At 46.3% G+C, this 26,527-nt stretch overlaps 1 protein-coding gene and 1 long non-coding RNA gene across 4 annotated transcripts in view; one reads left to right on the top strand and one right to left on the bottom strand.

Moving 5' to 3' along the window:
- The first annotated feature begins 4,680 nt into the window (after positions 1 to 4,680).
- Positions 4,681 to 13,225, top strand: LOC121113404. The gene is made up of 2 exons (XR_005861700.2): positions 4,681 to 11,693; positions 11,791 to 13,225. It is a non-coding gene; the product is annotated as an uncharacterized LOC121113404 (long non-coding RNA).
- Positions 5,382 to 26,527, bottom strand: part of ATP8A2 (ATPase phospholipid transporting 8A2) — a 315,266-nt gene continuing 294,120 nt past the window's right edge. For all 3 annotated transcript variants that reach the window (XM_025146849.3, XM_004938791.5, XM_025146850.2), the window contains 2 exons: positions 18,635 to 18,726; positions 5,382 to 11,646 (listed from right to left, as the gene is read on the bottom strand). In XM_025146849.3, coding sequence (XP_025002617.2) covers positions 11,549 to 11,646; positions 18,635 to 18,726 — 190 coding nt within the window. In that variant the 3' untranslated portion in view covers positions 5,382 to 11,548. The remainder of the gene's footprint in view (positions 11,647 to 18,634; positions 18,727 to 26,527) is intronic.

The following is a 26,527-nucleotide window of genomic DNA, read 5'->3' as shown; positions in this document are numbered from 1 at the left end:
CTTTCGTTTGCTTTGTCACAGTCATTTTTCTGTTCAGGCAGTGCCTCACTTGCCCCTTTCTGCAACAGCGTGGCCCAGCCCAGCAAAGCCAAGGCTGCAATGTTGGGCAGTTTTTGGAGGTGCTGCCAGGCTGAGTGATGGAGGCAGGGATAGGAAAGGGGGCATTGTGGTGCGGGTGTATCCCAAGCAGGAAAGCAAGGGAAGACTGGCTCAGCAGGCTGTTGGGTGCTGCAGAAGAATGGGTGTTTGCTATGTGGGAGTCTCTGTCTTTCCATCCTTTCTTACCTTTTCCCCTACAGCTCCATGCTCAGCCCTCCTGACCGCTGTGTGCCTGTAGGCCTTGCTAGCTTTCATCCCATTACTCAGCTTCGTCTTCCCAGGCTGCCCTGAACAATTCCTCCTGTTTGTCCTGCTGTTTACACCTCTTAAATCTGTTCTCACTTCCTTGCAGTTGGAAGTGTACAGAGTGCTTTTTCAAAGCTGCTTTTTGAATACCTTGCTACTGATTTCAGGCTCTTTTCTCAGCCGTGCCAGCTGGGAGTGTTAGTGGTGGGGTGCAGAGCACATGCTGCTGCACTGTCACTGTCTCATCCTGTGGCACACGTCCTCTGTGCTAGGGCAGGGCTGGCCCCGAGTGCTGTGTGTGCCCAAGCCCAGTACCCTGGGCAGAAGGAACCACTCACTGCGAGAACAACTGCTGAATGTGTTCCTGAACCCCCCCCTCCCAGAGATGCGCCCCTTTGGGCCTGGAGGCTGGCAGCAGGCCCATGGCACCCAGAGCCACTGTGCTGTACCAGGGGCAGCCCAGCACCGCCAACAGCCAGTGGGATGCAGGCAGCACTTAGGGGTTCTGTGCCATGTCCTCCACCCCCACCCCTGCTGGCATCTGACAACCCCCATACAGCCCCTGCCAGGAACTTCCACGTGTACTGATGAGGAGCTCGGTGCAACCAGTGTCCTGTGCTTGAATTTGGGATGTGATCCCACATGAGAGCAAGCCAGATTTCAGGTCTCAGGTCAGCATGTGCACTTAAGCAGCTTCCTTCCACATCTCTTGCTGCTCACTTTTGGTCTTGCTGGAGCTCTCCTTTCCCCTCCACATTTTCTGCTCTCCCAATTCTTTTCCTCCCACTGAAGTTGTTACTAAATATTATTCCCTGCGTGTATTCTCTTGTATTTTTCCAAGCTGAAGCTCATTTTATTGTTTCCTGCTCATATTATTTCTTGCTTCTCTGTAGGTCCCTTTATATTATTTCTCTGTCCTCAGTGGGGTTTGCAGCATTTCCCTGCATCCCACACGCAGACAGCAGCATGCAGAGTGGTAGGCGAGTTGGGAAGCAGCAGCACAGCTTCTCTGGGAGATGAGCCCATTTCCCACCAGAGGTGATGCCTTCCTGGTTTTCCAAGTAGTGTTTGCAGGAAGGCAAGTGCTTGGCAAGCAAATGTGTGGCACACAGCTTTCTCAGAGTACGCAGCTCAGGACCTCGTTTCTTCATTAGGCAGCCAGAGAGAGCCCTGTGTGGGGTGTGACGTGTGCCACGGCATTCGGAGTGCTTATTTCTGCTCCCAGGTGGAAAGCTTTGGCAAAGTATCTCATTTTCTTAATAGTGCTCAGTCTGGATGGTTATTTCTGTTGCCAGTGGGGCAGCGATGCTGTCATTCTATACCTGGTGGTATCTGCTGCTCAGCATGAAGATGATGTGCCTTCCTTTTCATGGTTGACTTATCAGTAGTGCATGAGGAAATCTGAAAGAAAACTTACCCCAAACTCTGAAGACAACCCATTGTCTGCCACTGCAGGGTCCTTTCATGCACTCAGTAGACTTCTGATAGCAAAAGCATAAATTGAATGTCCAAGAAAGAGTGGCAGTGGCATCCCTTCTCCTGAACACGATAACCCTTTGCTTTCAGAGAGGCAAACCCTTATTTGCCTTTTCGGTCCTTCAGAAAACCTCCAGCAGAACTGAGGAGAATGATGACAAGTCAAGCTGGAAAATGTTGATTAATTAAAAAAACATAGATGATCTACTTTCCATCAGGCCAGCCTCGTGGTCAGTGCTGCAGCACATCAGGGCACGGCCCCATCTGCTCTGTAGGTTAACTTATAAAGAGTAGGAAGGAGTAGGAGAAATAAAAGGAGTAGGACTCAGTCCTGTTAAGCCCAGGCAAGGTGGGATCCCATCATAGCGCTCAATGAAACCAAGAGCCTTCCTTTCTTCCCAGACATGGAGGCATGTCAGCCACGAGCCACATCCAGGAGGCCTGCAGAGATGGATGGGCCGTCCCCCTGTGCCCCAGGGACAGGTCTGGCTCTGCACGGGATGTCCCTCTGAGGTGAGCATCCCTCATGTCACACAGCCTGTGCTATGATTTATTACCCCAAAGGTAAATATTGGCTTATGCAGCTGCTGCCTCTCTCAGTGTTTGCTCTTGAGAGAAAGAATCCCGGTGCCTTCACACACCTGACAGTCTGTGCATTGCTGTGATTGTCCTGTTGTGGGGAAAATGGGATTCCCACTTTCCTGCAGTGCAAATTGAACGCCATGGCTGTGCTTGGTGCACTGTCACAGCAGATCCAGGGGCTTGGTTTAAAGGCCGACCTGCATTCTGCTGTGTGCAGGGAGATATGAAGAGTCGTTACGAACTGGGGCTTAGTTGAATTCGTATTTACAGTGTAGGCATGTATGCTCAAGCTCTGATGCCAGGCTTCACATTGATATGTACCCACTGTAGGATCACTATATGTATATATTTTTTTTCTGTCAGTGAGAAATCCTGCGTTGTTGTGCTTTGGGAACGGTTCTTTCCACATGGGCAAACGTGGGGCGGGGATGGAAGGAACCCAACCAATGTGGTGGTAAGTCCAGTGCGTCAGACAACTCAGCCCTACCCAGCATCCCCCTTTTCCCAGTCTCCCTTCCCCCCAGGCGCTGGGTGCTGGCTTCCAGCACAAACCACCGACCCACCGCATCTGTCAGGGCCAGCAAACGAGTGCTGTTGGCTGTGACAGCTGTGCTGAGGCTTCGCCGTCAGGCACCGTCAGACACAAAGCGTGTGAGCACTGCCATGCGTGTCACCACAGGGTTTGGTGTCCGGAAAGCTCGTAGCTTCAGGGTAGGGTGTCAGCACTCACTTGTATGTCTGCGTACCCCAGCAAGCCCAGCCTTCGCTGCCCCACAAATATGACCCTGGTGGGGCAGCACCCAATACCATGGCAAGTACAGCAAGGGGTCAGGACTGCCTCTTCCACCATCAATCCACCATGAATCGGATCTGACACAGCATGAAAATGCAGCATACGCCTATCCAGCGCTGCCAGCAGGGCCTCACCTTCCTACCTCACCTTGCCCTGCAGCCCCCTCCTCACCCTGGTTGCCTGAGGCCGGCATGCAATGATGCTCCCACGCCTTGCTTCCCTGCGGAGCTGCACTGCTGCGGAGCAGGAAGCGGCAGGAAACCCTCTGCTCCTGCCGTGTTTCTTGGGTCTCACCGCACTGTCAAGGCAGGTGGAGCTGAGGGGCTCAGGGCTGCCCCTGGGGAAGGGCAGTGCTCGGTGGCCGGGTGCTGCTGCAGCGAGCTCACACAAAAGGATTATGTTTCTGAAATCTTCCCGCTTAACATTCCTCAACCGGACCTTTCTCAGTTACGCTTTTATTTTTCAATGCTCCCATTTCAGACTCGAGCATTAATCTCAGGGTTTAGGGCCTTTGATTCCGTTTTGGTCTGGTATGAGGCACCGAGGACGCCGGCGACAGCCTCAGCAGCTGCTCCTGCAAATGTGTGCTGGGGGACGCGAGCAGCGGGTGCTCATCTGTCACACTGCTGGGGGTGCAGAGGGGTAATTCACTCACATCTCTAATAAGGGCTGTAAGAAGCAATTCATTACGTTTAGCAATTCCAAGGGTTATCTCGTTTCTGGCACACTGCAGAGGACAGCGCAGGGAGCCATCACCTTCTCCCACAGCCAGGTGAATAGAGCTTTATTCAGGTCCATCAGCAGCCTGATGCTGGTGTAGGTGCTCAGCTGGCAGTGTGAGGGGTCCCTGCAGTCTGTGCCAGGCCGTGGCGCAGGGGGACACATCAGGAAAGGAGAGGCAGGTACCAGGGCTTCTGGGATAAAAGCGCTTGGAAATGAGCAGTGACTTGTAAAGCAAAATGGGGAAACTTGGCTTACAACCCCTCTTTGTTTCCTAAATTTAAAAAATCCAGAAGTAATTTGTTGGTTGAAACGAGTCTCTCTAGGCTCTTAAAAATGGCTCAGTCAGCAGCGCGACAATCTGCAAGGACGAAAACATCAAGTTATAGCACCCTAAAGAGGAACAGTTTTAGCCAGACTACATATAAATATGCATTTTGTTCCTGTGGAAATCTGTTTAACACCAATATCTAATAGTATCTGGACAAAGAGATCTCTTTGCTAAGGCCTACGCACTTTTACTTGCTATGGGGATCGTGCAATTCTCACTCTCTGAGGTCACCAGAACTCTACTGGGCCGATGGTTGACACGCAGCGGGCACCTGGTACTGCTGCTGGCTGGGCATGCTCTGCCCACACCAGGTGCTGGAGAGGCTCACAGTGCGTCCCCCGGGGCCTGCGGATATGGAGCTGACTGGGTCAGGAGAGCCCTTGTGTGAGGCCGTGGGCTGCGAGTCTTGCTTGAGGAAAGTGAGCGGTAGAGGTGCTGCTCCGAGCGAGGAGTTGAGGACCACTGGCAGGGCTGGGTGCTGTGCTCCTCTGCCTGCAGAGCAGGAGGGTGCCTGCCCCGGCCCTCGGGGTGCTGTGGGGAAGGACAGTGCTCAGGACGCTCTGGGGAACAACAGTATTGATGTCCCCGTGTCACTGGCTTGGTGCACCACCAGGCCATCCTCCCCCATCATCCTGGAGCGTGCAGGCCCCGTGGTGGTAAACATCCTCCTGCAAACTGAGCTATGGGAAAAAGAGCAGTGGAGAGTCCAGGGCTTCATTTTACTCAGCTGTGTCTGTGTGACTTGGATGTTAAAAAAGATCTCCCAGGCTCATTATAGTGAAGCCATGGTGAGATACAACAGCAGTTGTAGGAGAGAAGCCTGCCCACCTACTTTACAGGAACAGATGGCTCTCCCCCTCCAGACCCCACTCAAACACCAGGCACACGCCGTGAGCCCGCCGGCACTGCTCTTACCAGACACCCTCCTTGTGGCTGGGCCTGGCTCACCCCACTGTGAAGAACCCACGTCTCATCCGTGGCACTAACAGAGGTGTCCCCATACCCAGAAGGTAATAAAAACCCAAACCAACTCTGACAGCAACTTTGCAGGCGAAATGTCCAACGCATTCAATGCTGAGCTCTCGCTGCAGGACTTGTGGGGTGGATAAAACAAGCAAGCCTGAGTCCGTTGAATTGCTTTAGTAAAAGGTTTATTGGAAATATTTTTGTGCAGACATACAACAGTCAACAATGCTGTTCAAAGCTACAAATTTGCTAAGTTGTCAGAACCTTCTAAAAATACGAGTAAATGACCTTCATTTGTATTCAGTCTGGGAGGGAAACAAACCCCACTGTAATGCGATGCTGCGCTGAAACGACCAGAGGACATTAATAGAAGGTGAAAATGGGAAGGCTTCTGGAGGAAAACCCACACAGCACCCAGCTCCCACTGCTCTGCTGGGAGCCAATTAGACATTCCCCCACAGCACCACTCCATGCTGCATACCCAGATTAAAACCTCTCCATCTGTAACAATATTTAAGCAATTTGAGCACAGATATGACAGACAAGTGGGCACACGACTCCGCTCGCTGATGAAAAAGATGTCAGTAAGGATCCTGCCACTCAGACCACTGAATGTGGGACCTCCCGGACTGAAGGCTGTGCTTTGGGGCAGGTTTTCCCACACAGATCCACAGGGCTCAGCCGCTTCACTGCTGGGGATCAGCCCAGGCCCTGCTCGAGGAGAGCTGGGAGCTGCTTGGGGCTGCTTTCAGTCTACGTGCTGCCGGAGGTAAGAGCAGTGTGTCTGCACTCACCTCCTAAACCAGAATATCAACCAGAAGGGCAAAGCAGAGCACACACGGCAGCTGTTCAACTCCATGTTTTCCAAGAAACCCAGCAGATGTTTTGAAGGGGATTAATTTATGCCAAGACAACATCTGGAACATCTTCTCAGGGAAGCCACCCAGTAAGGTGGCCAGAACCTAAAACAATCACGTCTTTCTCTCAGTGTTGGCTTTCTCTCCCTCAGCTTCATCACTCTGTAATTACAGGGGTGCTGACCTCACAGTTATGCACGGTGACACTTTGGCAAGATTATGGCTTTCCTTCATTGTTAGGCTTTGCATGACTGCCCTGAGCTGGGGGCTTGCCTGCACCAAATCACTCCTTTACCCACTTACGTTTTGCTTCAGCATCCATAGAGACGCTGCGAGAGAAACCCTGCAGATTTCGAGCTTGTCTCACCATCACGCATACAGGAAGGTTTCAGAAGATGTTTACCTTCTGTCCACACCACAGATGAGTAGGCCCTAAATTGGCATGAAACAGCCACCAGCCTTCAAATGAAAAGGCCGGCTATTCTGACCAACAGGGCCCCTCCACCTGCCCACGGGACAGGAACCAGTCCAGGAGCACCACTGATGAGTTCTACCTGAGAAGTCTGCTCCCTGGACAACTGAAGCCACCCAGCATCCACTCCCCGTGTGCCCCTGGGGCAAACAACAGCCAGCAAGCAATCCTGTGAGCTGTCCCACAAACCAACCACTGGTGCCTACACTGGACAGCAGAGGCTGCTGGCAGCAACGTGTTCCCTTCCTCCAAGCTCAGCTTGGAGTCAGAGAGACCTCATCTTCAGGAGATAAGAGCACTGCAGCGTGCCTACTTCCAGCCCAGAAGTCTAGGAAGGAACCCAGGGAAGAAGCTTTATCATGGCTCTTCAAGGATGGCTGCTCTCCTGCTAGCAGCCGCAGCAGTCCCTGCCCAGCCATTTCAACCCTGGCTCCCTCACCCTTCCCGACCACCCATCCCAGAGCAGATGGCAGGCCAGATAACGCTCAGATCATCTGGGCTGTCTGCAGGTCACTGAGAAGCTATCAATCACCTTTGGGATGCACCTTTGCAGCCAAGCAGCACAGGGCACTCTCTAGTTTTCATTCGCAAACAAGGCTCAAAGCCTCCATTCATCTTATTGCCAGGTGAAGGTATGATAAGTTATTCTTTGCACCCGTATGTGGCTTGCCTTTGTCATGTATTGCACTGACAGGTCCTGCGGCCTCCTCCAGACACAGCATGTGCTTACATGTAACAGCCATTCAGCTGTGACGGTGTGAGCAGGGACCGGTGCAGCCAGGCCAGGAGGCTGAGCACTGCGAGGAGCTGAGCCACAGCACAGACCCCGGCAACGGTGAGTGCAATGGTCTGTCCTGAAACGGCCGGAAGATTCTTAGGCAGCCTGAGCCCAGTGGTGTGGAGACTGAGCATGTGGGCAGAAGCAGACTGCTGCCGAAATGGAGCAGATACAGCACAGACACAGCCAATTTCTCCTCCAAGCCAGTATGGCTGGAAAGACCTGTTGTGGTGTTTCCTATCATCGTCGTGTCCTGCTGAGCAGTAGTCTCAGTGAGAGGCCAGGAGTGTGCCCTGCAAACTGATGGAAGTTTAAGGCATTGATAATGCGATGATCCAAAACTAAGGTAAAATACCCTCTGTGCCATTAAACCAGGGATTTAGCTGACAAATCCAATGTGCTGCTGGGGGTGAGCACCTGCTCAAGGGCTGCTCCACTTCAAACCTGAGCTGTGAGGCATAATAGCAGAACTGTCCCCAGAGTACTTAAAAACAAAATTAAGTCATTATTTATAAAACCTGGGGAGAATTTCAATTGGGCATTACTGCACTGATGACTGGAGGCGATGCAAAACCACAGAGGTGGTGCTTTAGCCCCAAGGGACAAAAGCTGTGGGACAGGAGCAGCACGGGAACCATGTGCCTCCCCCAGGGCCTTGGGGGTGTCCACAGACAGCCCAGTTGCACCCAGCGTGCCCCTGGCCACCTCAGTCCCCAGATCTCACTTACTCTGGTCCACCCAAGCATTCCCTTCTTTATTTATGAGCATCGATTGTCTCCCAGCCAACATGCTCCAGTACACGCTGCGAACATCACACAGGCTTAGGAACAGAGGCCTTCCGTGCAGCGTCTGCTGTGTGCTGCTGGCGGGGCAGGCCGAGCCTGCACACTTCTGGCACGCATGGAGAAGCGTGTGGGCTGGTGAAGTGCCGACTAGTGAGGCTTGACTGCTACCTTAATTTACATCCCTACAGTTTGTGTTATCTCCAGACACAATTTCAGATACATTAGCAGCTCAGTTTGACTCAGATACTCATATTGGTTATTTGCCATTTCTGCTTGACAAGTAATTCCTGACTTCCCGAGCTGGTCCCAAACAGCAAGGCCTGCAGCCCTGGCAGGGAAAAGGAAATGTCCGTGTGCTGCTCAGCACTGCTCAGCTCCCTGCCACTCATTTGTTACTGGGTGGCTGCCAGAGGAAGGGCAGCTTGTGTGCAAATGATGGTGTTACAAAAAGGAGCAGGGAGCAGCCAGATCCAGATTTAACTCAGGAAAATCGTGACTTCTTCCTGAATACTGAAAAAAAAAACCTGACCTGAACCAAGCGCCACCACTGTGGTCAGTGCAGAGAGATGCCGAAGAAACCCTTCTCTACTCAACCCCAGGTAGTTAAATCTGGACAGTCAAGCAGAAACCTCCCATTCCTTCTGCTCCACTACCCTGTCTAGCCGATGACATCTCCATAGAGCGCTTTCAAAGGCCACTGTTATTGCTACGTGCATTTGTGTTAATGAACGAGGAATCCTGTTGATACAGAACAGCTGCCCTTCTCCTGTTGTTAACGTGACGCTGGAATACACCTAATCATTGTTCACAACAGCAAGCAACTCCAACATCCAGCCTACAGTGTATTACAACAGATTAATTCCTGTAATGACTCCAAAGAAGAAGAAGAATGCCAGGCCTTGACCTGGGTGGGCTCTGCAGGATTAACTCAGATGGAGATTAAGGCCTTACAGCGATGATAAAGCCTGACCCGCCAGCCCCGGTGTCACATACTGTATAGCTGTGTGACAAACCCCATGTGTAATTCCCATTGAGCTGACATCCAACACACGCACCTCAATCCAAGCCCCCACTCGCTCGAGGGAGGGTTTGTCTTTGTGCCCCCCCCGACCTCAATTTACAGCGAGGTCAGAGTGATGCAGCCCACGGCCGGCGCCAACGAAATGAATCACATTGGATGGCAGCTGCTCCTCCCCGGCACCTCTCACTGGCTCTGTAAAACGTTTGTTGGACCAAGTTAAGAACAGAAAAGACTCAGGGATCCTTTCTGTTCTCCGCTCAACACATTTATTTGCCCTCCTCCATTATTCAGAGGTTTTTAGAAGTTTTTTTTGGTATCCTCAAGAAAAACCTCCACATTGTTTACGTACCGATGTTTAGTGTGTGGCTTAGAGTACAAAGAGTGAGCTGATCTCACGTTGTCTCAGTGGGAAGTTAATTTTCCCTGTGGTGCTACAAAAGGAAGAAGCAGTTAGCAGTTTCGAGGACACCTCACATTTCCTAAAACGATTTTGCTTCTAAATGAAAGAAACTGTTTAACAGGTTAGATCGGGATTAAGATTTGCGAGCTCCTGGGATCAGGTTTAGCCTTCCTTTATTTATTCTCTCCCCTACAATTCCTGCCTTTAAACAAAAGTAATCTCCCAGAAAAACACACGCACGCACACACTTGGCCCCTCGACATTCGCGCCTATGGCAAAATTATTTGCAGTTTCCCCTTATTGCATAATTGTCTCATTAGCACTGCAGAAAGAAGGCGATGACTTTTCCCTCCGTGCCATCGACCTAATCCAGGAGCAATCCCGCCTGGTGTTGCAAGAGCCAAACCTTCTTAACACAGGAGGGGACTCGGGCCCCCGAGGTGGCATTGGGAACCAGCCTGCCGCTGGAGCGCCGGCATTCCCTCACAGCCCATCAGCGAGATGAAGCCAGCGAGCCAGGCCGGCTTCTTTCCTTTTCTTTGCTAAGCATAAATATTCATATTCAAATTGCTTTCGGATATATTTAAATCAACAAAAGTTCTGGATGACGGTCAATAGGGCAAGAAACAGCTCCAACTTTTTAAATGCACAGATGTAGTATATACATTAACCACAAAACCTGGCTAGAACACAGCAGTATTTACTTTATGCTATTCAGAAACGTGGCTTGGCGACTAAAATTAATAGAACTTGTCTGGAGGACAGCATAAGCTTTCTAAGAGCTCTTTCAGCTTTAAGTTATGCCCCGGTTTTCCCTCTTTTTCCATAGTGCCAATGTATGCAGCAGCACGCTTGCCCCACTCACAGAGCGAGTCAGTGAAGGCAGCATTCCTCGCAGGGCTCGCCATGCAGAGGGCGGGCAGCCTGCGGACGGATCTGCTTTAGAGAAGGGCCCGCTCTGGCCGCACAAACAAACAGCAGGTCTTCCCTCCACAATGAGCAGCTCTGTGTGCACGTGTTAACATGCGTGTTAACCTTTCCTAACTTCCCCCAGCCTGCCCGTCCCACCTGGCTGGAGGAACGCCTCTGTAGGGTCACAGCACAAGGCTCCCGTGTGCGTGCACACACTCTTCCGTCTACAGATGTGAGAAGCTTCCACCTCTCTGTCCCCACTGGTTCATTCTATTGTTAAAATGGGAGTGGGATAATGGAGGAAAATCCCAGGCTAAATCTGAAGCACTCATCGAAATACAACCTGCAGTTACCTATGTGAGTTCCTTTATGTGAGAATGCCATGTGCTCCACACAGCTGCCTGGCAAGCTCTCCAGCTCCCACAGCCTGGCTGTGTGAGTAAGCTATTAATCTGTTTTCAGAAAGCTAAGATAGAGCCCTAATAAATCCCGTAGGAGGGCAAGAAGTATTCTATATAATTCATTGCTATTGTGTTATTCTGTCATAAGAAGGCAATAAGCATTTTTAGCTACAGATTGTGTTTCCACTGCAATCAAAATTTTTATGCCAAATTGTCTGTTAAATATTTCAGTCAAATCTAGTAATCAGTGAATGCTGGAGGGAATAAGGTCTACATGCAGCCGCGTGCTCCTGGTCTGTATGTAACAAAACAGGAAATCTCAGCACCCTGTTCCAATTAAGCAAAGGCTGATTTCTCATGGAACATAAATTTTCAGCTTTTCTCCCAGAACAACCTTATGCTGATGCTTTAAACAGTGGTAAAACATTGTTTTTAATTTCACACCTCACATAGCACAGTCAAATGCTTCATAACAACATAAACAAAACTTTAGGCAGAGCTTTGCGACTGAAGTCAAACAATGATTTCCCCCCACAACATGTACTACTCAAGGTTTGCAGGGAGAATACAGAAACGTGTTGGCTAAGGCCACAGAAATGAGTTCTCTGGTGTCTTGGCTGCTGCTGACAACCCTAGTCAAGAATGTGTTAAGAGTGGATGCACTGATCCAAATCCCATTATTCCCACCACCCATCAAGCAAAGAACCATTTATTCTATTTCTGTTCTCCTTTTGGTTGTGTCGTAGGATCGAACAACTTGTGACTGGGAGACAACACCGTGTTCTTCTTGAGAAAACGCATATCCATCTGAAAAAGCAAAGGAAGAAGAAAAATTACTGGAGTTCAGCTCAAAGGTACAGCCTGTTTTTACCGACAGTTTTAGGCATTGCTGAAGTTACAATACAGACAGGAATGATCCTCATTTCTATGCTGCACTTCTGTCATCTACAGCTGTGCCCACGTGGATGCCTGCCAGCTCTGCCTTACTGCTCCCTCCCAGGCCACACTGGTGTACATGGTCAACATTTCCCTCTGAGCTGACCCAGCTAACAAACTTTGCATAGATTTTGGACACCAGCTTGACTCCCACAGTAGCAGAGCTTCTTTAAAGACTGGACAGGCAGGTGGAGATTTGCATTTTTGGTTGACGCTATCGTCTGCTTGGTATCTGTGGTCTGCCTGAAGGAACACAGAAATGTCTACACCACAGCTGGATCTGAGTCACATCTTCCTAAGTCCACTCAGGAATTTCTTTTACTTTTTTAACAAGCTCCCAGGTGTCACCAGCAAATTGCATTGAGCAACTCTTGTCTAGTCACCCAAATCTTGAAGAAAAGAAACTTCAGCATATTCTGGAGGTCTCTGTTTTGCACAAGTTAATCCTGTGAGCGAACATAATTCTTCAGTCTCCCTAGAAATTACTCAGATGAGAAGAACTACATGTCTGATTTCTTTTAAAGCATTCTGGACAAGGCAAGCGATGTTTCTGACATCATCTGCGAAACACCACGCTGCTGGTAAAACCATCACAACAACTAATGGACCGAGACAGTAAAACTCAAAACAGTATTAAAATCAGCCATGAGTTTACAGAAGATTCTGAACAGAGCAAAGCACAATATTCTCTGTGACACCGAGAAAGGATACATTCACTGAAAATGAGTAGTCAGAATGGAAAAGATTTGCATCGTGTCAAAATACAGAGAAAATGTCCCAAGCTACACAGAACCTGATAAGGCTTTGTAGTAAGAAAGTAGGCAAGAGTTAGCAGGTGTGAATTCTGCCTAGGAGAACCTAGGAATGATACCACAGCCCTGGAAGTGGGAGCTCATGAACTCCTGCCTCATAGCCACCCCAGGTAGAGATGCAGCATCAGGTAAGGGAGGACAGATGTGCCAAGTACTACCCAGAGACGTATTTCAGGAGTCCTCCCTTAACAGGCTCAAGCCATATTTCCCCTGGATCACGTACCCAGAGAGAAAAGGCTGGAGCAGGATATGAAGGAGACCTTGCTGGGAAGAGAGTCTTGTTTAGTTACTTGGGAGGGTCTTCTCTCACAGAATGGGGGTCAACATCACCTCTGGAGCCACAGGGACTTTGCTGGAGATTTGAGTTCAGAAGGCAGAACGTACCCTACCTTAGCAGAAGAGCACACTAGCAGAAGATTAACTGACCTGAACCACAAGCACAGCAGGAAACTTTTGCTAGCAGATGGAGGAGGTTCAAACAGAAATACATCATCCAGAACTAAGAGTAATCACATTTCCCACTTAGAGTGATTGTAACACTGTAGGAACTTTGATTTCATTACGTGACTGGTCCTGGCATCCCTATTCATTTTCCCTGAGCGATTCCATGCCAATATACATACAGCTACAGAGGTACAGCTTGGGCTTTCCTGTCTCTAGCTGAAGGTTCACAAAGTATATTCATGAAATGCAACTCTTTTGGAAAAACTGTGTGCATCCTGTATAATTGCAAAGGAAATATTTACAAAACAGGCCTTCATTTAAAAAAGGGTGGATTCACACCTAGACGAATACCTCTGGTGGGATTCTTCCATTTGAAGGACAGCCTCCTGTTAGCTTTTTTGGCAAAACTCTCAATGGAAAGTCAGTTCGGTCAAAGACTTCAAGATTAAGCCCTAACAGCCTGGCAGCTGTGCTCCATAACTTGGTGTGCATTCAGATGGCTTTGCCGTACTGGCTTACCAGTAGATTGAGTAGATTCAACTGCTGTAACTACTGCAGACAACACTGCTTACTGCACAACTGCGGGCAGCCTGTCAAACTTAGGTATCTTTCCACTGCCTGCTTATTTCCAGTGCTACAAAACAGCTAGGCAGAACAACCACTCTGCAAAGCCGAAGCAAAATGCAGTCAGATAAAGACATTTAACACACACCAGCAGAAAACACCTTAGCCTACAAATTTTTGCAGGATTAAGTTGAGCAATGGTTAAGAATACCAGTGGCATTCCTACGTCCTCGTGTTCCTAATCCACTCTGAAATATCAGCAACAAGGTTTTTTTGTGCATTTGTCAGGGGAAAGGCTGTGATCCCAGTACTTGCACCTTGCCCCTATTCAGTCAAAACCAGACATTTGGCAGTATATTTAAAGCTTTTACCGTTGATCTCTATACAGCAAGATCATTTCATACCATACTTTTAATTTGTATGATGATTAAGCTCGAGCTTCTGTGCCTTGCAGAATGAGAATGCTGTGAACGCTCACGTCCCGTCCACGTTCTCCGTTTCAACTCTCCATTTCCACTGCTTTCAGACCCCATCCAAAAACAATGACAGTTTCCACCAGCCAGTTACTAGGGAACACTTCGGAAGTTTGAACTTTTCCCCGAACCCTGGCTTTAAAACCACACCTCGGAGCCTGCCCGCAGAACAAGGCTCCCATTGTTCCAGCCCCAGGACGGAGCGCGCTTCTCGGGGGCTCTGTGGGCACAGCCACTCGCGGCTGCTGCAGAAGGAAGAACCTTTGTCCTCAGAGACCTTCTGTTAACGGAGGGAAGGAGCACTCCTAAATCTCCGTCAGCATGGCTCATTTGTTAAGCGGAGATTCACAGACGTTCTCATCAAATCTACGGTTTCATTGGCACCCGATACTATCAGGCAACCTAATGAATTTTAAAAGAATTCTGGTGTTTTTCTTTTTTCCTTTTAAAGCTTTGATATTCTATTAGTAGATCAGAATCTAGTCTCCCATCAGGTTTCTAATTTAACAGAATCATTTTCTGTTCCCCGCAATGGTCCACGCAACGCTAGATTAGAGAAACCCTCTCTGCACACATCCCGAATGTGCACAGCACTCTGCTCCATCTCAGCAGCTCACTCACGTGCAATAGCTTCCGAGATGGGGATCAGAGAGCAGGGTGCCGGTGCTGGGCTACATGATCTCCAGAGGTCCCTTCTGACCCCCATGACTCTGTGATGGCGTGAAAATCTGCTCACTGAAAGACTGTGCACAGTTTTACATGCTTCAGAGATTTATTTTAGAGGCTTCCTGCTCCTTGTGCTCATCTGATACACCTGAACTGCTGGGTTTGCTGAACAAACAGGGATTCTGGCTGGGAGCCTCCCAGAAATCTTTCCTTCCTGAGCATTTCGCTATTTCATACACGCAGCGGTGTGCAGTTCAGCACAGCCCAAAGTGTAAGAAGCCTTGTGCCATCATATTGTTTGTCTTGGGAGAAAAACACCCAGATTCAAACCCGCTAAAATGGAAATGAACTGTAAAAAAAAAAAAAAGAAAAAAAAATCCTTTAAAAAGTGTCGTGTCTACCACAATCTCTGTGACAAACCAAAAGTCAATGTTGGAGTATTGCCTGGCCAGCCAAATTCTCTCTCAGGCCAAACACTGTGTGCTGCACGGTTTTTAAGGAGACTTAATCAGACGTTACAACTCACGCCTCCCAATTAAGCTGTAAATACAAACTCCACTTGGACTTCTCAGAGAACCCTCTTCCACTGATCCTGGGAAAGCAAGAGCTGCTTTAAATCTTCTGCATTCTGACTGATGCTTACAGAAATCATTCATTTCCATGCTGATAAACCATGCCTGTGTTTTCTAAAGGACCCAAGAGGAATTCCTGACAAATGGTCCCATCTCTGTTTTCCCAGACACTAACTTACGGGTGTGTGCATGTAAAATACAGAGCCAGATGCCTCAGCATTGATTCTGAACTAATTATTCCCACTTCTTTTCCTTAAGATGATTTTAAAATATAGTCACATTACTCAACAGCCAACCAATACGTAGCTGTCTTGTAAAAAAAAATAGAGATAATACATTTCCAACACATGTAAGATAGTAGGAAATGGAGTTTTAAAAGCTTCTGAAGTAGCTACCCTGTTGTTTGTCAAATCAAAATGCACCAGGAGTAAAGCCAGAGGAAGAAGGTGTCCGCTGGTGGAAAATAAATGGTAAGATTAGAGTCCTCAGCATGAACACATTATTAGTATTTATTATTCGTCAGCCCCCATGCTGTGAAACAAACCTCAGCTGACAGGTGCTTTTTTCCTATTGATTAATAAGGTGCAAACCATATGCCCTGTGTTCACGTTTACTCTAAGCAATCACCATATACTGTTGAAGGAGGAGGGATTTTCTTTGCAAACATAGGAAATCTGGGCCAAGCACGTTAATCCTCATTCAGGCACGGCACTCTGCATTTCAAGGGGAGTTCTGCCAGAGCAGTGCTTAACAGGAGGATTCCGCTCTGTTTGTAAGAGCATGCAGAGACAAATGACAACCGAACACTGACAGGGTACTCTGAATTATGAGAGTGAATCTGCGCTGGAGAGATTGTATTGGACATTCCTTAGAGACAGTCAAGGATGAAAGCACCTGAGCAAATGGGACAGCATCACACTCCTGTCTGGCTGGTGAGGCTCTGGGGACACAGGTGGCAGAGGCCAGTCATGCAATGAAGACAGGGGACTCAAGAACTGTCATTGGTATCCACAGAGCTTGTCTAAAGGAGCTGCTACTTCCACAAAGTCAGAGCTAACAGAGAAAAGACAGCAACTGGGATGGAGACTTGGCTTGCTTTGCTAACGCTTTAGGAAAGGGGGTGGCTCACCAACAGAAAGCTATGAGAGGCACTGAGCGAGCTCCTCTTTCCCACTCACCACAGGGCTGTGCAGGCTTTACCCTCCGTCATCTCCCCCCTACCACTGCAGACCACCAGAAGTAGCCTTGAAACTCCTTGCAATATTTTTCTAGCACTTATCTCCATATGATTGAAACAAATTTATATAGGTATCGCTTCCTCACCAAAAAGTTGGAAACATTTTTTGTCAAAAGTTCATCTCAAACCAGTACTGCATCTTTACAGACTGTTCTAGGAAGCCTAACCTCATTTTTCTTCCTCACTGGGACCAAAGCAGTCGATCTGCTTAAGCCTGTGTCAGCTCTAACTAAACAAATCATTTTAATGTTTTATATGCAAGTGTCAGATTCTGAGCTGAAGTCACACAAGCGATTTTTGGAAGAAGTGGCCTTCACAGGCTGAGGACTTGAAGCCTGGCAATAACACACGAACAGTTCAAGACTTCAAACAGAGTGCACGCGGTGTGATTTAAGATATTGGCCCAGCAAGTCAAGGCGACTGCCCTATTCATCAATTCTTTGCTTTGAAGATTTCCAGAATTTAGTAAACAGTTATACAATTCAGGGTTGTGCAAACAGCACATATGTTCTCCGAATTTCACATGGCCTTGTACATACAGCAGCTATGCAACATTGGAAAATACATTTGACAAGAGACGGTGGAAATTTTAAAGAATTGTGGATACACTGTAGAAAGAGTCTTTGAAACCTAACAGCAATCAAATTTGTGTTCACGTGAAACACAGACTGCTGACTGTAACCTGTCCTGCGCTGACTCATTTAGCACTTCAGCTAGTTATTGAACTTAGAGTTTATTTCAGTGTCTTATTTTCCTTTCCCAATAGCAATTCGTTTAATTAACATACTGATACGTGCTACACCAAACTAAAAGCACGTATCAAGTCTGACCATTCACTACCGTGAATCTCTTTTCTGCACTGTGGTGTCTACAGCAGACTTCCTTGACAGCAATTTATTTATGTATTTTACCTATTCCTTCTGCCAATCATCCTCCTTGGAATTCCCTCACAAAACATGTTTGTGTGCTTACAGCAGAGCTACAGTCAGCATCCCTATCTCTCTGATTCACAGGATTGGATGTTGGAAGGAGCACGTGGTCCACAGGGCTGCTTGGCACATCGATCTCCTTTGCCAGGAGCAATGAGATTGATAACTAAAGACCCTATATCCTACTGACAGCGACATCCTTACAGCTGTTTTGTAAAGGACAAAGACAAGTAGATTCATCAGTGTTCCACCCATTCTGATTAAATTCCCTGTGGAAAACAAGGATACCTCAGGCATCTGAGTTCTCAAATCCCAGCCTTGCCGCCATGACATGAACCACATTTCTGCCACGGAAAACAATACACTCAACAAGTGAGATTAGACTCCAGTTAGCTTTCTGGGAGGCTTGAGCAGTCAATGCTCTAACTTCTCGTTGCAACAGTAATACAAAACTCAAATCCCCAATCCCTGCCCCTTGTCCTCAGAGCAGCAGTGCTGCATGCAGGGGGTTATTTCCTTAGTAAGATGAGCAAAAAAACCCAGGTCTGGCAGATAGAGGCCTGTCATGTGTTTCTCCAGGAAGATGAATAAATGGATGACTTCAACACCAGCAAGAAATGTAATTTATTCCAAAAAGCATCACTGAGGTGTGAGGTCACCTCTCCTTCCTACAGAGGAGGGAGAGGAGCAATGCAGCTCTGCGTGCCATGGCTTTCCTCATCAGACACACACATAACTCCTAGTCGGCATCCTGAAATATCACTGTATTCTCAGCTAACCACAACTAGTAAGACTTTATGAATAAAGAAGCCATTTCTATTTAAGCTAGGCTCTATCACAACATTTATTTTATCCTGCAGAGTTTTTGATTTCACAGCATTCTTGAGACTATCAGGATTTTACATTTAGAGAATCTGCATGTTGCGATTTTGTCATCTCGGCCCGTTGATTGGATCCTAGGGAATTATCCACATTTGAGCTCTGCTTGCCTAGGGCCAAATACACTAATTCCACTTCCAAATGTAAGTCTCCTGGTTGGCAGCTCAGCTTCTGCACTAGATTATCTCTACCTACAATTTAATTAAAAAGTAATCACCTTTCGCTTCACTCATCTGGGACTGACTGCTGTGCAACACGCATGCATACATGAACTGTTACTTACGTGATACACTTTGCTGGACAGAATGAGCACGGAAAAGGCTCGGAGGAGTTTTCCTGCCAAGCCTTTTTAACAAATGATCACGTTCGTTCACGCTGAGGGAAAGAAAAAAAAAATCAGTGAGTAACCAGATAATTTTAAGATAAACGTCAGCTGTACTTAAAGCACTTGTCAGCTTTAGCTTTGTCAGTATTGAGATGGTGGCAGCATGAAAAAATAAACCTTTCCTTTAAACTGCGCAATACCCAGAATATTCTCTAATAACGGAAACTCTTCCTTTCTAAGGCCACTTTTTAAGGATTACATTTAATCCATCCATCCCTAATATCAATCATTGTGATTTCTGAATGTAAGACATCTATAAATTGTTACAAGCCATATCAAATGTCCAACATCAAGTGGTGTGGAGTGTCTCAAAGGAGATCTCTTTCCAGTATTACGTACACAAATGATGGCACCCACCAACTGCCTTAGAGACAAGGAGCAATGCAATGTGGCGTAGCACATAGCAAGAGGCCTCTATCACACTTGCAGAAGTGCCTGAAATAACTGAAGGCAGCACCACTGTTGACTTCTAAAGATTTGCATCTCCAATCCTGGAGAAAAAACTTCCAATTCAGTTTTTGGTCAAAAATCCCCTTTGCTTTACACAGCTCATGTTAGAAGCCTGAACTTACCAACAGTGAAAACACAAACTGAGGGTGAAAAAAATGTATTTCTGGCAGTTGAAAGAGAAAACTAACTGGATTTAACATATACATGCATATCATTAGAGCCACTGTCCACTCTTAATTTTTACAGACACTACTCATTTAATCAAGAACTGTACGCCCAGAACAGACAATGGTTAACATCCAGACATTTCAGTGCGCTTATCTACATAAGCAAGTGGCATAAAGTGCAACAGAAGACAGCGTAAGTGTCCAAATCTTGTTGGACTGGGGCTTCCAGGAACCACTGTATATCAGATGATTAAGAAATACATATTACAGTCTACTTTAGTTGAAAGCTGTGGCTCTGGGAAGCATGGTCTAGTGGCTGGCAACCGTGCCCACAGCCGGGGGGTTGAAACTAGATGATCATTATGGTCCTTTTCAACCCAGGCCATTCTATGATTTTATGAAAGTTCCTGTAAGATGAGGTTGTTTTTTTCCCCATCTCATACTTGTTCCTGACACTGAGTTGGCAACACTGCATGCAGCAGATGTCTATAGAGCAGCCCCTTGCAGTGCCTTTGTTCCATTTACACCACATTTATGCTGCCTGCTTCCATTTCTAGTCTGCTCGTTCTTTCATGTCCTCATTCACAAGTAATTCCACTTGTTATGCCATAAACGTGGATACACATTTGAAAGGCGAACGCTGGTATCTTTCTCGGGTTAGATTACAAGTTCACATGTATTTGGTATATGAAATGGAAATCCCAGCAAGCACAGCTGCTGCTGCCAACAAGCTCACAACAGCTTTAAACAAACAACTCCCTTTCATTGAAGCAATTTGCTAACTTCAAACAAGAAAGTAAGCAAAGAATCTCCGATACGTCTATAATGTGTAATCCAGCCATGCAGGCTTATATTCCACTTAATATTCCATTAGGTTAATATCCAGACGCACAGCCCCTGTTTAGTGAGTAACAAGATGCCCATGAAAGAAAGGGAGGAATCCTCCTTTTTTCTTTTTTCTTTTCTTTTTACTTTTTTTTTCCCCAGCCAGCCAGGTTAAGAAATTGCATATCTTATGGACCTTTCCTGTAAAATTTTTGTAAACTGTCAACATTTTCAGACAACTGGTCTCTTTCCCTCCTTCCCTGGCTACAGCAGAATCACACCTGCAAGAAATACAGTAGGTTGCTTTTCCTGTTTGCAGTCAACTGTATTTCCTTGGTAGCATTTTCCTTCAATAGAAGTTGGAAGCAAAGCTAAAGACAGCAATTGAGAGCATCAAAAAACTTTTAAGAGCTCACTTGGATCAGGAGATCTGCATGCATTCAAAAGAGGAGAGAATTACAGGCTTCCACTAAAAACAGATGCAGTATGGAAGCTTCTGAAGATCTTGGAAAATCCAACTTAGAAAAAAGACTGGATGACTGAAAGAAAACCAAGTATACAAAGAAAAACCCAAATGCTCTAAGCACGCAGCAGAATAGAAAACATACTACAAAGGGTCATCACAGAAGAGGATGGCAGGTACAAAGTGACACATGAGATTTTCCTAACTTAAGCTTAAGAGGTTTACAGCCTCCAAAAACCACCGTTGCTGGTGTGTGTACTACCCAACACCGCGGTGCTGAGCAGAGGACTGCCAGCTCACTTGGGAGTGCACAGACCGTATGTACAGCAAACAGACTGAACCTACTCGTGGTCTGTGACTGAGAGAAGGGGGATACCTGCCCATCTTCTCCATACCCATCTCAGCAAGAGACCAGAGGCCAGTTCTGGATGGACTGCTTAAAAGTGATGGCAAATAAGTTCATGGATTTTAATACACTGGCTAAACACAGTCCTGGGAACAGCAAAAAACACACAGCCATTGTACTTTCCACTTTGATAAGGGAATTTGAGACTACGTTTCAAGACTGCCGAAAAAAATCATCAATTTTTTGGTTAATTTGCAACTCCATTTTCAGTTAACATAAATACATTACTTGTGAATTTTCAAGTAAAAGAGTTGTAAAGAGTTGCAATCCAAAATCTGATCATCTCTTTCCCAAACTTTTCTAAGTCCTCTTATCAGAGAGTTATATCCCTCACTTCACAGTCGTGCCTTACTTGTGTCATCACTTTTTGGCATTACATACATTTGTGAACAACTACTTTGAAGGATGAAGTACAGGAAGAGTAGAATTTCATCAAAAATCTCTGGCAAACACCTTGAGAACTCACTACGAATTGCAACCACTGCCATCGAACCCGACTGATGTGTTAGTTTCACAAAAACAAGGTCACATGTCCCAGCTGTTTTATGGTTTCATCGCTCTCTTTTTTATATTTTTCAATAAAAAAAACAATAATTAAAATAAGTTTTATTACTTTATATACATTGATTGTAGTATATATTTAAGGAGGACTGCGTTGGAAGTAACGCTTCCTATGTTATCCTGTTGGCCCACAGTGTCAGAGGCAGATGTTGGTGGTATGGCAGTAGAGGCCGAACCTTCCCACCAATATCTCATTACTTGTTGTTGCTGTATGACAGTTGGCAGCAGAGGGGCAGTTTGACAGAATGGCATCTGATATGGAAGTGCATGTGAGGCACTGAGTTCCTCTACGCAGAAAACATGGCACCCACTGACATTCATCAACACTTGCTGAACACTGCTGAACAGTGGATGTGAGCACAGTGAGGTGGTGGGTGGTGCATTTCAGTGGTGACAACAGTGACAGTGGGTCAGCTCTGCTGCTGCAGACTTTCAAGAGCATGCCACGTAGGCTCTTGTTCATCGTTGGCAAAAATGAATGGTGTTCATTTTTGGAGTGACCTATGTATATGTGGCCCAAGGCAATCTCTCTTCACTCACTGCAGCTCTGGCAAGTCAAAAAGGTTGGACAGCCATGCTCTAAGTGCAAGTCATAATTAAATACACTGCATGTCAAGACCTATCAAGCAGTATAAAATGAATTCCTAATATACAGAAGTAAATGCAACACAGCTCATCTGAAATTGATGAGTACGATTTATTAACAGGTATTAGATCTTCCAGTACAAAGCGTTAAAGGAAAGTGAAGTTGAATGGATTACTTAACTAGACCAAAGTCTGCACTGATACCAACTCAGTCCTTGCTTTCAGAAGGTTTTCTTCTGCTACCAACAGATAAAAAAAAATAAAGACTTCTCATCGGTCTCCCTTCACTACAGTGCAAAACTAGTGATGGCCTCAGACTCCCAGACATATTAGTCCTTGCCCACAAATGCACTGCTTGTAAATCAATCCTGAGTATTAGCTGTGATGATTGAAAGTGTTAAATCTACTTTCCAGACACCGAGAGCCAGCAAACAAACCCTCCCACCAGAGTCTAAGGATGGCATCTTCAGATGCATCACAGTAAAAGGGTAAAAAAAAGAATGGGAGATCATATGGTGAATAGTGGATATGCTTGTGTTTATACTCAGGACCTAAAAAAGGTGTCAGAGTGAAAGAAATCACAAACCCAGACATCCTGATGGGAGTCAATGACCCGGAAAGTGACAGTGAAATATGCTTTACTTGGTTGGTTAGTGACCTCAGAAGGGGTAAGGGAGAAGCTTCATCTATCCGTAATTACATGAAGGACAGCACACAGACAGAATGCTTTGAACTAAACAAATCAATAGTTGCTCAGAACAAAAACAAGCAAAAAAAAAAAAAAAAAAAAAGGCCCAATTCTGAGGGTTACTTTGAAAAAACAACGGAAAAAAGTAATTATTCAAGTCATAGAAAACTACACGCAGTTGCTATCAACAATAAAGAATACCACGCACAAGAAATACCTTTGCAATGGCTTCCTAAGTGGGACGAGATTACTTCAGTCTGCCTGAAAGTCTGTGCTAACATTACATAAATTGATTAAGCATATGACAAAAGAAAAGATAACCTAAAACCATCATCTTATCTTTCCATTCCATGAAGAAAATAACTCTTCTATTTTTGCATCTGAACTGCTCAAAGGTGTCGACGGAGATCTTAATTTTATTTTTGTGTGCTCCCTTCTTGCTCTTCACAAGAGCAAACAGCTCCTAAATCCAGGCAGCAAACATCTGGCTTTACACATTCAAACGAGGAGCATCAAAACAAACAGAATAATTCAAAGCTGACCACAATGTCCTGCTGGCTCATTTGCTCAAGTAATTAAAAAAAGATGAGCTTCACCACCAATTAACCTACTGAGGACTAATTAGCGTTAATGAGGATTTACGGTACTTGGTATAGCTTGACCCAGAATGTCCTCCCGGGTTCACTAATTGGCTGGTGGCAAAGCAGGGCTCACAAAAAAGGGAAGGTTAAAGTGGATGCAGGTGTCTCTTAAAATTGGATCTTCCCTAAGAAAACATATGCACAGCTGAGCTTAAAAAATTCAGGGCTCCCCTTCTCTCACATGAGCTGAACTGCTATGAAGCGAGCTTTGTGTTCTGTTACGATTTGCTAATGGAGACAGAGAGCACAGGCACGAGAAATGGGCAAAGATGCTCTTGTTTTAACTTGCTGCCCTTCTGGATTATTCAGAAGTCAGACAGACACATATGAAATGATCTGGTTGTGTTTCCTGCCTTTCTTAAAGGCAGAACTGGGTTATTAGTGCAGCATTCTTAATGCTGCTGAAAACTATGCAAATAACACAGAAATGCATATCCCAGCTGCTGTCCCTCTGCTTTAATAGCACCCAATGAACCCGTGGCAGAGGCACATCCATTCAGTGCAAGACACCCAGTGTCACCTTCATGGGTAAGGCCAGAGGACAAGCAGGATGCTTTTCCTGTCATGTAAATAGCTAGAGATCATAGAATCGTAGAATGGTTTGGATTGAAAGGGATCTTTCAGATCATGTAGTTCCAACCCCCCTGCTATAGGCAGGGACACCTCTCTCTCTAGACCAGGTTGCTCACAGCCCCATCCAGCCTGGCCTTGAATGCCTCCAGGGAGGGAGCATCCACAGCCTCACTGGGCAACCTGTTCCAGTGTCTCACCACCCTCACGGTAAAGAATTTCTTCCTGATATCTAGTCTAAATCTAGCCTCACTATATGCCCTTATAAAAAGTCACTCCTCAGCTTTCCTGTAGGCCTCCTACAGGTACTGGAAGGCCCTGCCCCCTTGCCCTACTGCCTGGAGGTGCTCTATCACCATTTCTTCAGTTCTATGCTACTGCTGTGGCATTAGCAACAGCTAAACCATTGTACAGCTTGGTTTAAACCAGAAAACCCTGCAGAGCTCAGGCTGAAATTCTACCCTTCACTCCACAGTGCTCCTCCTACCCACATGCACTCTTGAATGGCACAGCAGATAAACCCACATTTAGCATCTTTTTTTTCCCCACTCACACATTCTGTTAAACATCTTGCCGTCCAAGCAGTCCTGACTGCTTACATTCATCTCCTGTTGCAAATAATTCTTGCAACTCACTGTAATTGTACTACAACAGCAGGGAGGAAGGGGAAAAGAAAATCTCTGCATAACATCTGATGTGGCCAAATGAGCTAAAAGATCAGAAGTTTCTGTCCCTGTCATCTTAGATTTTGAGGAGAGAGAAGAATACTCTTCTCTCACTTCTTAAAATTGACGTTCCAAACAGCGACTTACACCAAAGCTTGCTGTTTCTTTGTTGACATTCTTCCATCTCTGAAAGTTGCATCAACATAAAATATTAAGAGCAGGAAAAAAGGCCTGAAACAATCAGACATGCTCAGCTTTGATCAGTCATAATCACCAAACCACTTACAAGCAGACTGTTGATTTTCATTTCAGTCTCTTGGATCTCAGATTCCTTAAAGTTTCTTCTGAAGGTTAATCAGAGGTTCAGGCGTGATTAATTTTACATCAGCATGACCTGACACAGGGGCTCGCGGACCCCTCCCTGCCAGAATACACCAATTATTCCCGAGGATGCATTCACTTCTCCCAAGTTCCATTCCTCACCTCTTGTGCTCTGTAACCCTGCTTAAACACTTCCAGTGTCTGTCACTGCTCTGGTGGACAAAGGGTGAGTAACAAATTCCAGGCAGAGGCTCTGACCACACCTTTGTAATTGGACAGACGAGACCTGTTTGCCTTCCTTCTGTGCTCCATTCTCCCTGCTGCCTGAGCGCACTCCTCCAGTACAGCCACAGGCCTTGACTTAACTTGTTTTCTCTCAGTTTAAGCTCAAATGCATTACTCAAATTCATGTAAAGGAGTTGTAATGCTGGAGTTAGGTAGCGTTCAAAAAACACGGAGCTGTGGCACTGAGAGACATGGCTAGTGGGCATGCTAGTGATGGGCTGATGGCTGGACTAGATGATCCTACTGGTCTTTTCCAGCCTTAATGATTCTGTGATTCTGTAACTCTGTGACAGTGAATGCAGACTCAGCATAAGGCTAATGGAAAAAGAAAAAAAAAAGAAAAAGAAAAAACAACAATATTCTTACACACCAGGAGCTCAAAATTGAACAGGCATGCAAAAAAATCCCACTCATGGCTGAGGATACACAAAACGCTGTGTACTCACATACCCAGAACCATCAGGGCTTTGGGAGAAAGGGCTGCACATGGGAAAGGCTCACCCTGACCAGTTGTCTGAGCAAATATGTCTCCAAAGACCAGAGGATGGGGTGGAGGTATCACAAAATGAAATCACCCTCCTACAGAATAGTCAGAGTAGCAACTATAGGTTTCTGCTGTTTTCTTTTTTGGTCCACAAAGGGGAGATGTTATTTTTGGTTATCACTGGATTGCAGGAATGTTTTACTATGAGGTCAATCAGGGTAGGAGGTCTTAATTTAAAAGGTAAACAGGCATTACTGATAATGAAGCTGCAGTGTAATCAAAGGAAATCTCCAGAGCATTTCACAAGGAAGCATCTGAGGCTTATAAACAGTAAAGCAAAAATCAGCATTTTCTTAGCAGAGTCAGCATCTACACACACTGTTTAATCACTCGGGATGCAGCTGAAATAAGGTGACATCCACATCCAAGTCCCTTCTGCATTCTTCCATAAATACTCCATGAGCCATCAACAAGAAACAGACCATGTCTTGGAGACCAAGGGGTTGCTGAGCACAGCGCACAAGGAAGTGCAGAGGGAAGTGTGGCCTGTGCCATTTGCAGGCTGAGATGTGCAAGAGGTTCCCTATCACAGGTGACTCCTCCATCAATACAACCAAGCTCTAGGGAGTAGCAAAGGGCTCAGAAGTAGCTGATTGCCCAGGGAAGCTGGAGGCATTATG

This window comes from Gallus gallus, chromosome 1 (genome assembly GCF_016699485.2).
Source record: "Gallus gallus isolate bGalGal1 chromosome 1, bGalGal1.mat.broiler.GRCg7b, whole genome shotgun sequence".
Classification (NCBI taxonomy): domain Eukaryota; kingdom Metazoa; phylum Chordata; class Aves; order Galliformes; family Phasianidae; genus Gallus; species Gallus gallus.
Note: the sequence above shows the minus strand (reverse complement) of the source record. Positions and strands in the feature narration are given on the sequence as shown.